This window comes from Callithrix jacchus, chromosome 15 (genome assembly GCF_049354715.1).
Source record: "Callithrix jacchus isolate 240 chromosome 15, calJac240_pri, whole genome shotgun sequence".
Classification (NCBI taxonomy): domain Eukaryota; kingdom Metazoa; phylum Chordata; class Mammalia; order Primates; family Cebidae; genus Callithrix; species Callithrix jacchus.
In genome coordinates, this window is record NC_133516.1 from 100,196,066 (window position 1) to 100,209,356 (window position 13,291).

The 13,291-nt window shown below is 39.2% G+C and overlaps 1 protein-coding gene across 6 annotated transcripts in view; it reads right to left on the bottom strand.

The window, feature by feature from the left end:
- MORC1 (MORC family CW-type zinc finger 1) overlaps window positions 1–13,291 on the bottom strand; it is a 185,015-nt gene that overhangs the window by 7,203 nt on the left and 164,521 nt on the right. For all 6 annotated transcript variants that reach the window (XM_078350178.1, XM_078350177.1, XM_078350179.1 and 3 more), the window contains 2 exons: window positions 6,157–6,229; window positions 4,567–4,620 (listed from right to left, as the gene is read on the bottom strand). In XM_078350178.1, coding sequence (XP_078206304.1) covers window positions 4,567–4,620; window positions 6,157–6,229 — 127 coding nt within the window. Of the gene's footprint in view, window positions 1–4,566; window positions 4,621–6,156; window positions 6,230–13,291 lie in introns of those variants that run through there.

Here is a 13,291-nt window from a genome sequence, read left to right on the forward strand (position 1 = left end):
CATTTAAAGATCCTGGAAGGGAATCCACTTTTGAACATCCTTAAGTTGACCTACAAGTTGATGACTTACATCTAAGGCAACCACCACCTCTACCAGGAAGTTTCATAGATGCTTCCAGGAGAGGCTGCATGGCAAACCCAGGGAGAGACATCTCCTATGGCCTGAAGGTGGAGTGGGGGAAATAATTCAACTCAGCTGGAATAAGGAGGACAATACAGTTCACATGTCACTAGCCACTTACTTACAGTTTTCAGAACTCTAGAATTTTATAGCTTTTGCTCTTCTGAATAATAGTCAGAAAATACTTTTTCATAAAAATAAAAGCAACAATAAAATAAACCAAAACAAATCAAAGATAAATATCAAAAATGGCAAACATGATTGAAACATCATGTGAAAAAACAATAGTATTGCTCATCAGCCATAAAAAGGAACCTGCTATTGACACACTTAAGTAGACCTGAAGTGAGGCTGAATTAATAAAGCAATTGTCAAACGACACATTCAAATGATTCCATTTCTACAGCATTCCTGAAAAGACAAACATAGAGACGGAGAACAGATTAGTGGGTGCCACGAGGGAGAGGTGATTGTGGAAGGGCTGGGTGGATGGGACTGTAAAAAGGTATCATAGGGAGACACAGTAATGAGAATTCTGCATCCTGATTTCAGTAGTGGTTATACAAACCTCCATGCATGATAAAATGACGTAGAATTATACACATACATTTTACCAAATTCAATTTCCTGGTTTTGATATTGTACCATAATTATGCATAATTCTGCACTGGAGGAAACTGGGTGATAAGTACACAGGACCTCTCTGCACTGTTTTTTGAAACTTCCTATGAATCTATAATTATTTTGAAATTAAAAGTAAAAGAAAAAAGCAAAAACAAAAAGCCTTGACACTATTAATACAAGATGAGACCAAGAATGTTTATATAATACGTTACATTCAAAGTCATATTCAGTTTCCAAAAGTTTCCCCTTTAGTAACCTGTAAACTATGTTTTGGCAAATACTACAGGCCAGCATTTTGGTTTATTCTCCTGCCTTTCTCTCCAGGAGGTTCTGCTAACCTCCCCAGGAAGTTTCAATGAAAGTTAACAATTCTGACAACTTTTCAAGCTCAGTGTAAAAGGACAACTAGTTGTATTAATTTTTTTTGTGTGTCTTAACATTTTAATCAAGGTGACAAAAGAATTGTAGCAAGATGAGAGGCTTAGTTCTGCTGGTTAAACTCACTCTTGTAGAGCTATTTGCAGATCAAAAACCAAATTCTTTCCAAACCACATTAACTCAGAATGGAATCAGGATTTGAAAGAAAGGATATTTAACTGAGATTTTAATTTTCTGCCTTGAATTAAAAAAGTAGGAGCTCTAGCAGTTTTGCAGCTCCAAAATCCTAATGAGTTTGTGCCAAGTAAGGAAGACCTACAAGATGTACAGATTTTGTACCATACAAACAGGAATATTCATTTAACTGTTTATGCTGGCAGGCACTAAAGCAGAAACAATAAGCTTTGATTCAACACGTAACTATTAAGATCCAGATGCATGCAAAGGCACTGGTTGAATGCTGCTAGAATACAGAGTTGGTGACGGGATTATTAACTTCAAGGATTCTATATTCTAACTGAGGAGAACACGAAATATAATCAACTATTATAAGGCAGAAATGTTAATGCTAGAACAGGGTTTTAACGTTCTCCCAGAAAACAGAGAGATCAAGATTAATTCCACAGGAGAAACTAAGACAGTCGTCACACAGGAGAGAATACCGACAGGGCTCAATGAGGAAGGATTTCAAGAGGCCCACCGTGGATTGGGAAAGTGGACAGGAGAATCTTGGGGAGTGTCAGGAGAGGAAAGGCTCAGAGGCAGGCCAGTGTAAGTAAGCTCAAACAACTCTGGGGCACCCATTTTAGATGGAACAGCCTGTGAGGAAAGAATGAAAGGTGATGGTTTGAGTCAGGTGGTACAGGACCACCAATGCCATCATGTGTCATCTACTTGTAGAGTAGTGTTTGTGAAAACCACCGTCGTGACCAAAGAAGCCTGTGTTACATAAGGTTCTCCTGTACTTTGATGTGGCTCTCTTTATTAAAGGTACACACCTGAAAGCAAGTTGTTCTGTGTTTTGCTTATAAGGTCTCATTTCAACAGGAACTGCTAGTCTCCTGGCTGTTTATTTTGCTTTTTTTGAATCGGACATGCCCGGCATATTAAGGGGATACTGTTCATCATCTATGCTAACACTGTTCACTCTAAATAAACACTTATCTTATGTTTGGTGTCGACATTGGAAAAAAATTAGAAACAGATATAAAAGGGTATATATAGGCTTGGATAAACAGCTGTATGACAGTATAATTCTTAGCAAATTTCTAAGTTTTACAGGGTATTCAAATCATAGTCCCCTAACCAGTAAGTAAAGAGCTACAGGAAGATCCAAGAGCCTTACTAATAAGCTTCTCAAGCTGACTGACACAGACTTTCAGTTGGGACAATCAATTCCTGGTAGGCCAATGAGCCAACCCATCTACCACATACACCCCACATAAATATGTCACTGTCAGCATCTCCACCATATATGTTTCATGACGTAACGTCAGGGCTCTAGTAAGTTAAAAATAATTCTTCTATGCCAACAGGCTGAGAAGCTGTAATATACTTATAGCAGGTAATACACGTGAACTCTATCACAAAGATAAGTATTAAAGTCTGGAGATGAGAATAAGATGAAGTATCCAGGTGCGGTGGCACCAGCCTGCAATCCTAGTCACCGGGAGGCTAACGCAGGAGGACTGCTTGAACCCATGAGTTCAAGACCAGCTTGGGCAATGTAGCAATATCCTAACTCAAGACAAAAACAAAGCAACACAAAAATAGAGGGGACGGGCAAAAAAAAAAGGTGGGAAAATGTATAATGAAAAGAGCTTTGGAGTGGAGAAAACTAGGGTTCCAATTCTGAATCTGATCATGACACTGGGATATTATCTTTCTGAATCTCTATTTCCTCATTATTAAAAGAGATAGTGGCACTTACCTACCAGAGGTGTGAGAATAAATGAGTTAATGTTTAGCAAAGACCTAGTTCAGTGCCTAGCTCTAGTGGCTCTTGATCAATCAATCACAGTTTTACATTATTGATGAACATAATATTGGTGGTAGAACAATATCAAAGCATACTGAAAGTAAACTTTGTCTTTTATTCTTGGTAGGAAATGTTGACAAGCAACTCTTCAAACTGAAAATGCTCAGTTACTGCTTTTTCAGCAGAATGTTATTCAGAAAATAAATTAACTATTCAGTTGAACAGTGATAGGAGACCAGTAACTACACCCACTTTCACTTCACTTGTTTATCACCACCCAGTAGACAGAAACGTCAAAGCCAAATCTATCAACAAGGGTGGTTAAATTTAGGCACAGTGTGAACTTCAAACACTGTGTGATAAAGTCTTCATAAGAAGGAATATGGGTTACATTCAACTTTTGAAGTCTGCCTAGTCATATGTCTTTTGGGAATTTACTTCCCCGTTCTTTTTCATTTTTCAAATGTCTTCCATTACAATTGCTTCCTCAGTTTCAGCTAAAATCAAGTGCAAATGTACCTCATTACCTATAAACCCAGTGAGGCAGTGTCTCTGCTTGGAGTCATTCTTTGCACAACTCCAGGAAGTGCCAGTCACCTCTTAGTCTTTATAAATTTTCATGTTCTGAGAGCTTTCCAGAGATGGCCGTGAACAGAAGCTCAGGGAAGAAGACGCTAATGTGCGTACTAATGATGGAGCTGGTGGCTAGGTGACAAGGCACAGGTAAAGTGTCAACAAAGATTCAACATTTCAGTGTTGATCCTGGTTCTAGGCCACACCAGGCTGTGCAATTAGTCTGGGAACCTTTACGGCCATGCTGGCTCCAACATTCAGCCTCTAAATCAGCTTGGCCAAGTTCACATGTTGGAGTCCCAGGGGATTTTTTTAGTGTAAAATTAGGGATTTTATGGCATTTGATTATTTGAGATATTTCTGAAGCAGAACTGAAGGGCAATCTGGACTCTTTCTCCTACAGGAAATTCTTAAGGACTAGATATGCAGCATTATTTGATAACTGTTAAAAAAAAAATCCACCCAGAGAAAGAGAAAGTTGTAAACAAATACACAAAAATATTATCAGTAATCTTGGAATGGCTGGAGACTATGGATGAATTTCTAAAGGAGATATGAAATTGAAATAATTTAAAACTTCAACCTAAAATTTCTGCTTCAGTCTATTTTGAGGATGCAGTGAGTATATTTCTTAAAAGTCCACAATGTCCTGTTTCCTATTCAAGTTACAGTCCTACTCCAAGTGTTTCATAGCTTTATGTTATAGAAATGCTTGTATTTTTAAATTCAAAAAGATGTTGCTTTATGACATCTGATATGCTATACATTAAGTCTCGATGAGTGAATGCAAATTTGATTTGCTTTCAAACCTAACATTTGGAAATACACATTATTTACCCTTCGGAACACAGGATCATTTAGAATAGAAATGGCGACACTGGAAGGAAGCTTACCTGGTTGAAACACATTTTCAGCTTTTCGTTGATCTGCTCTGGGCGCTGCTCCAGCTGTTTTCATAAGTGACAACAGAACAGGATATTAGCTTTTAGAGAATGTGCTGTCTAAAGTAGGTACATCATGCACGCATTGAGTGTAAAAAGCGTCAAGGCCTAGAACTGGCCAACATTGGTACTACGGGCCTTTTAAGTCTGGCTCTAATTAAATTACCTAAATTATACTTCGCTTCCTTCCAAAAAAGGATTAAGTCAGCTTACATAAATAAATGCAGCCTCGTTAAAAAATTGTGCAGATACAAAAATCAAGGTGAAGAAAAATTAAGCGATAAAATAATAAATATTCCAAAGAGATGTCAAGAGGGCAGCTGGAGTCTGGATTTCTCGGAAGGGCATGCCGGAGAGGCAGACAGGTGAGCCCCTGGTGTGGGGTTAGTAACACCATTTAAAGTCAGACATTAGATGAGGTTACCTAGAAACAGCATTTAATAGAGAAAAGAAAGTGGCCCAGGAAGGAGCCTTCAGACATGCCAACATTGAGAAACCACACACAATAGGAGCCGCCACAAAGAAGATGGAAGGGAGGAAAGCAAGACAATGGGCAGTGTGCAGCCAAGGGAGCTACACAAAGAAGGTGCTTCAAGAAGGTGAGAGTGGTCACCTGGGTTGAAGGCCTCTGACAGGTCAGGTAACAGTGACATTGCACTTAGCAGCGGTCACTGGCGGCCCTGACAAGAACAGTCGTAGTTCAACCGTGGAATCAGAAGCCCCATGGGAGAGGATGAGGTGAGAGTAGAAGGTAAAGAGGCAGAAACGATGATTACAGTCTAGAAAATTAGGGATGGTGCCCAGGACCAGACTCATACAGTCCCTCTGCTGGATTAATAATTTGTGCTGAATACCAAGTGTATCCGTCATCTCCACAGGCAAAGCTGAGCATGGAGGTGGAGAAGAGGCCTCCCAGCCTCCCAGCCTCCTGCACTAGGCAGCTCTTCCCCTCCCCTTCTGCTGAGTCAGGCATACGCATGTCACTCAACTTCACAGTCCTGCCGGGCCCTTTGTCAACTCCTGGTTATTACTTAAGCACAGCCCATGGATGTGAGGCTTACTCTTTGCACCCCAAGCAGCTGATCAAAGTTTGCTTTCCAATCACTTCTGGCACTGTTCCTGAGAGGCGATTTTCTCCATCTAGCTCAGTGATGGCTTGGTGATTTCAGTAAGATTAGTGCTTTGGATACCTAACGTGCCTGACCTACCCAATCCTCAGCTCAGCTCCTCATAATAAGCAGCTGAGGAGATGTATCTAAGGAACAGAAACTCTGTTTTTGAAGGGGGAGAGGGAAGTGAGGGACTACATCCTATCTGTCTATAAGATCTTTTCCACCTTATTTAACTCACAGCCACAACGATTTCAAATACAGCTTTAATGACAAATCACGATTTGTAATTAAAGATGAGAAAGATTCACATTTTCATTCACTTAAGCCATTCTAGGTCCTCTTATTGGAAACCCTTTACATTTTTCTTCTCTGAGGATTAAATTCAGGCTATTCTATCATTCCCTCACAGTTCCAAAAAAAACCAGCTCACCTCAGACCTTAATGCAGGTTCTTCCAATTCTGATGGTAGCCGATACTCAGGAAAAAAATACAGGAGCATCTCCCTAGGAATACAAGCACAGCAGGTATGAGAATATACTAGGATAACAGAACTGGATTGGTCTCCTGGGTATTAAACGTCCTGGCAAAGATGAACACTATTTCCCTCCGAACATTCTGTTTTTATCGTTGACATCAAAGTGTTCTTGGGAAAGCAGACGATGGAGGGGAAGGTGGGTGTGGCTATAAAAAGGCAATAGGCAACAGCCCTTTATGCTAAAAACCCTCAATAAACTCGGTATCGATGGAACGTATCTCAAAGTAATAAAAGCTATTTATGACAAACCAACAGCCAATATCATACTGAATGGGAAAAAACTGGAAGCATTCCCTTTGAAATCTGGCACTAGACAAGGATGCCCTCTCTCACCACTCCTATTCAATATAGTACTGGAAGTTCTAGCCACAGCAATCAGGCAAGAAAAAGAAATAAAGGGTATTCAAATAGGAAAGGTGGAAGCCAAATTGTCTCTATTTGCAGACGACATGATAGTATACCTAGAAGACCCCATTGCCTCAGCCCAAAAACTCCTGAAACTGATAAGCAACTTCAGCAAAGTCTCAGGATATAAAATCAATGTGCAAAAATCACAAGCATTCCTCTACACCAATAACAGACTTAAAGAAAGCCAAATCAAGAACGAACTGCCATTCACAATTGCTACAAAAAGAATAAAATACCTTGGAATACAACTCACAAGGAACGTAAGGGACCTCTTCAGGGAAAACTACAAACCACTGCTCAACGAAATCAGAGAGGACACAAACAGATGGAGAAACATTCCATGTTCATGGTTAGGAAGAATTAATATCGTGAAAATGGCTATACTGCCCAAAGTAATTTACAGAATCAACACTATCCCCATCAAGCTACCATTGACTTTCTTCACAGAACTGGAAAAAACCACCATGAACTTCATATGGAACCAAAAGAGAGCCCGCATAGCCAAATCAATTCTAAGCAAAAAGAACACAGCGGGGGGCATCACACTACCGAATTTCAAACTATACTACAAGGCTACAGTAATCAAAACAGCATGGTACTGGTACCAAAACAGAGATATAGACCAATGGAACAAAACAGAGGCACCGGAGGAAACACAACATATCTACAACTATACAATCTTTGATAAACCTGACGAAAACAAGCAATGGGGAAAGAATTCCCTATTTAACAAATGGTGTTGGGAAAACTGGCTAGCCATGTGCAGAAAGCAGAAACTGGACCCCTTCCTGACACCTTACACTAAAATTAACTCCAGATGGATTAAAGACTTAAACATAAGACCTGGCACGATAAAAACCCTAGAAGGAAATCTAGGCAAAACTATCTAGGACATAGGAGTAGGCAAGGACTTCATGAACAAAACACCAAAAGCATTGGCAACAAAAGCCAAAATAGACAAATGGGACCTAATGAAACTCCACAGCTTCTGCATGGCAAAAGAAACAGTCACTAGAGTGAATCGGCAACCAACAGAATGGGTAAAAATGTTTGCAGTTTACCCATCTGACAAAGGGCTGATATCCAGAATTTACAAAGAACTCAAACAGATTTACAGGAAAAAAACAAACAAGCCCATTCAAAAGTGGGCAAATGATACGAACAGACACTTTATGAAAGAAGACATATATGAGGCCAACAATCATATGAAAAAATGCTCATCATCACTGGTCATCAGAGAGATGCAAATCAAAACCACATTGAGATACCATCTCACGCCAGTTAGAATGGCGATCATTAAAAAATCTGGAGACAACAGATGCTGGAGAGGATGTGGAGAAAAAGGAATACTTTTACACTGTTGGTGGGAGTGTAAATGAGTCCAACCATTGTGGAAGACAGTGTGGCGATTCCTCAAGGCCTTAGAAATAGAAATTCCATTTGACCCAGCAATCCCATTACTGGGTATATACCCAAAGGACTATAAATCGTTCTACTATAAGGACACATGTACACGAATGTTCACTGCAGCACTGTTTACAATAGCAAAGACCTGGAATCAACCCAAATGCCCATTGATGATAGACTGGATTGGGAAAATGTGGCACATATACACCATGGAATATTATGCAGCAATCAGAAATGATGAGTTCGTGCCATTTGTAGGGACATGGATGAATCTGGAGAACATCATTCTCAGCAAACTGACACAAGAACAGAAAATGAAACACCGCATATTCTCACTCGTAGGTGGCTGATGAAAAATGAGAACACATGGACACAGAGAGGGGAGTACTAAACACTGGGGTCTATTGGGGGGAAAAGGGGAGGGCCAGTGGGAGGGGGAGGTGGGGAGGGATAGCCTGGGGAGAAATGCCAAATGTGGGTGAAGGGGAGAAAGCAAACAAAACACACTGCCATGTGTGTACCTATGCAACTGTCTTGCATGCTCTGCTCATGTACCCCAAAACCTAAAATGCAATAAAAAATTAAAAATAAAAAAAAAAGGCAATAGGAGGGACCCTTCTGGTGAAGGAACTGGTCTGTATTTTGACTGCATCAATGTCAATATCCTGATTGCGATACTCTTCTACAGTTTTGCAAGAAGCTATGTGAAGGGTACAGGGGATCTCTCAGCATTATTTCTTACAAGTTAACATGAACATACATTTATCTCAAAATAAAAAGGTTACGGGAAGGAAGGGAGGGAGGGCGGGCAGGTGGGTGAGAAGGAAAGAAACCAGCCAACTTCACAATGCCTTGACATCCATAAACAACCAGTCTAGGAAAGTCCTGTACCTACTTGAGTGTTCTCTTCTGCACAGAACTCAGTATAGCAAATTTCCAGGAAAAAACTACGCTGACTACAGACTCACTAACTTTTTTCCTGAGAAAACCAGAGTTTAAGTCTCCAGAGTAACTTTTTCATCAGCAACTCCAGGACTGCCCTTAGAAATCATACATGGACCCTGCTCTTTCTTAAATAGTGGTGGCCATTGTTCTGACAGGTGCTTCATTTTGTCAAAAGGCAGTAGCACCCATCCTTCTACAGTGACAGCTTTTCTAGGATTAATCACCTGGATGACATATATTTCATTCCTGGGAGAATATGAGATCTAGAAATTTATAGCCACCACATCTTAAAAGTGTATATTATTCTAATGCTGATATGTTCCAAGAGTCTCAGGTATATTATCTAAGGGATTTACAAAAATTTTTCCAGTTGTAAAATAATATGGTATAACCAAAGACAAAACGGCTCTTTCTTATACAATTTACATTCTTCATACTTTAGGTATATTATTTGTACTAATATTCATTTATAGTTTCAAGCAGATTCAAATCAGAAAGCTGGAAATTCTTGGCATTGCCATTGCCCAAACATTAAATATGACATACAACACTCCTCAGAGTTATCTGCCTGGCTAGCAAGAAGGTAAGTGGGGTAGAAATGGGATACAAAGGGATAAAAAGGTATATGAGATGAGAAGAAATCATATGGCATGGAAAGAAAAGCTGCAACAGGAGTTCCTGGGAAAGGCGACATGGGTCAACATTATGGCCATTTTGTTGGAGCAGGAGGGGTGAGAGACCTTTTACACAAACTAACCTTGCTTCTCCCCAAATCCAGGCTCCCTTTCCCTACCACAGGCTTGAAACCTTTTCAGAGCATTGGTTCTTTCCATTGTGAATATAAATTCTTTTTCTTTAAATTTAGAGCGAATCAGAAATCCCCTAGGAATATGCTCTTAGACAAATAAATATTAGATGGTAGCATTTACTAGCGAAGGGGAGAAACCAAAAGGGAAGTTTGAAGAGAGAAAAAGTTCTGGATTAGTTTTACTTTCAATCTGTGGTATCTCTATTTCAAAATCCATATCAAATATCTATAGTCTGAATACTATCTTACACATGTATTATTATTTCTAAAAATAGACACATAATAGATACCTTTAAACACAATTTCATGTTTACTGAAATCACAGTACCTTTTGCCATCTTGCCTTTCCTCAACTCATTAATTCTGCAGACATTCGTTAATTCCTACTAAAATATCACCTCTGCTCTTCAGTGCCCCACAGAGCCTGGCATCATGCCCCTATGCTAGGAACCCAATACAATCTTATTGAACTTATTTGGCCTAGTGGGGAAATACAGACAAGAAAGCAAACTATTCTAATACCATGAGATAAATGCTTGAGGGACAACAAGAAAGGTGCACCACGGAGTCTTGAAGAAGGGACTCTAAGTCATATTTCGGTATCTGTAAAGCAACAGGCGGAGTTAGCCAAGTGTAGGGGATGGGGCAGGTGAAGGAGGAATTTTGGGCCACCTGCACCATACACTAGAGCATTTTCTATTTTTCTTGGTAAAATATCTGACCAAATAGTTGGTCAGATTCAAGTATTTTTCTTGGTGTTTTTGTTATTGTTATTTTTGAGACAGAGTCTCACGCTGCTGCTGAGGCTGGAGTGCAGTGGGGCACGATCTCAGCTCACTGCGTCCTCTGTGCTCCCAGGCTCAAGCAACTCTCCCAACTCAGCCACCTGAGTAGCTGGGATTACATGCGCCCACTGCCATGCCCAGCTAATTTTTGTATTTTTTTTCGAGACGGATTTTCACCATGTTTCCCAGGCTGGTCTCAAACTGCTGAGCTTAAGTGATCCACCCACCTTGGCCTCCCAAAGTGCTGGGCTTACAGGCATAAGCCACCACACCCAGCCAATTCAACTATTCTTTATAAAGTACTAGAAATGTGCCAAACACTACTATATAGTTTCTATGCATAATTTCATGTAATCTTTATGGAAACTCTTTGATTGAGGAATTATTCCTATTTTCTCTGGTCATCCAGCTGTTCTTTTTAAACAATAACCTAGTTAATTAGCTTAGTCCTGGCTAAAGAGAAGACCAAGCCTCCTACTGGAGGTTGACCAAAACTATCTTCTCCAACTCAGTAAAAGACTAGTACGAAATGGAAATGACACAGCTCTAATAATGCTTTCTGGCAGACCTCAACTGCCAGTAGATATATTTTCATGGCCTTTTCCTTTAACAACCAGCAGACATGTTGAAAAGTAACATTCTTTTTAAAACTTATTTTTGGAGGCGGGTGGATCACAGGTCAAGAGATCGAGACCATCCTGGTCAACAAGGTGAAACCCTGTCTCTACTAAAAATACAAAAATTAGCTGGGCCTGGTGGCGCATGCCTGTAGTCCCAGCTACTCGAGAGGCTGAGGCAGGAGAATTGCTTGAACCCAGGAGGCGGAGGTTGCAGTGAGCCGAGATCGCGCCATTGCACTCCAGCCTGGGAAACAACAGCGAAAACTCCGTCTCAAACAAAAACAAAAACAAACTTATTTTTGGTATTTTAAAAATCTAAGATAACAAAACCATGTTTATGTTTTTATAGAGATGAAATAAATGGAGTGCCTTATCAAGTTTACACATACAACAATAAACCAAAACAAGGCATTACAGTTCAACAGTTAAGAGCAAGGAGTGTGGGATCAGATGCCAGGACTCAAATCTAAGTTCTATCACTTAAGCGTTATATAATGCTAGGGAAATTACTTAACCTCTACATGTCTCAGCTTTCTCATCTGCAAAATGAGGATAATAAAAGAATCTACATAGGATTGTTGTAAGATGAGTGAGTTATCATACGCAAAGCCCTTAGGATGGCGCCCAGCAGATAGTAAGTACATAATATGTATTATTGCTAATATTATTGCTATTATTACTGTGATTTGAAATTTAATACTACTCCAAACTTTAGGGTCACCTGATAACATGTAATAGTCAGGAACCCAGTTCCGCTTATTTACCACTAACTTAATCAGTTGCACTCCAATATTAAAAGTATTTTAACATACAGTAATACTATTCACTGCTTTTTACATTAATCCCTTTGAATTGAATTTCAAGTATTATTTAAATATATGCTGACATATGTTAGACATACTGTGGACAAATCAATCTGTTTTCAAAGACGTTCTTTATTTGAGAAGTCAGCAAATGAATACACAGAAAGTAAGAAGTAATATGACAGGAAAAGCCTAACTGAGAATAATTAGGTAATGAGTATGTACACTAAAAACTACATTTTTAATTAATTGTCAGCATTAATTACACAGAGATGGCCAGACACTACTTTGGCATTGTGGAAACAGATAAAGATGATGTCATGTCCAAAGTGACCCAAATGGAAGGAACACCCTTCACACTTAAAAGGTCTCTAAATACTATTCTTTTTATCATGTGACAAGAAAGGTAAATACTATTCTGAGTATTTCTATATAAATTTACATTGTACACAGCTAGCCACAATCTTCATGCCTGGAAAAATTTAAAGTCTAGTAAATTCAAGAAATTACACATGGACCAAATATAAAACAGCAAATAATACTACAAAAACAACAACAACAAACAACAAAATATCTAACAAAGAAAACAAGAAATCTGTTTTTCTGGTGAAATGTGAGAAAACATACTACATGTTGCTGAAGGCAAAAGACTAAACTGGTCTCTCAATAAGCTCATTTTGTTTTAGTTAAAGTCTTGTGTTCTATCCAACTCTTTTCCATGGAATATTTTTAATAAAATAATCACCACACAAAATTTAAGATGGTACAGAACAGAGCTGATACATGAACACATTCAGCTTTCGCAGTGCTCGCTTGGTAACAGTATGATGATTCTAAGCAATAGTCTGCCTGTTCACTAGGGAGACAGTTTCCAGGAAATTTTAATTTTCTAGTGATGCCTAACGATAGAAGTGGAAGCATTTTAAAGTCTTAGTACACTCAGTCAGATTATCCCCTTTTTGATCACATGTAACTCACAAAAATTAATAGAAATGTTACACTTAGACAAATAACAAAAATTAGCCAAGAAAAAAATCAGGAAAATAATAAATTTGAAAAAGAAAATTGATCTAACTTAAAAAGAAATTTAAGTAGCTGTGCACCCAAACTCTGCTGTAACACACTCAGACAGGTCTCTCTAGGTCTCCTAGTGTGGAGAGAGGGTATATGCTATATATGGTTAAGAGCATGGGGTCCCAAGTCAGAAAGCCTTGCCTTAAACCCCAGCCGCATCCTTAGTATTTGTGTAATTCT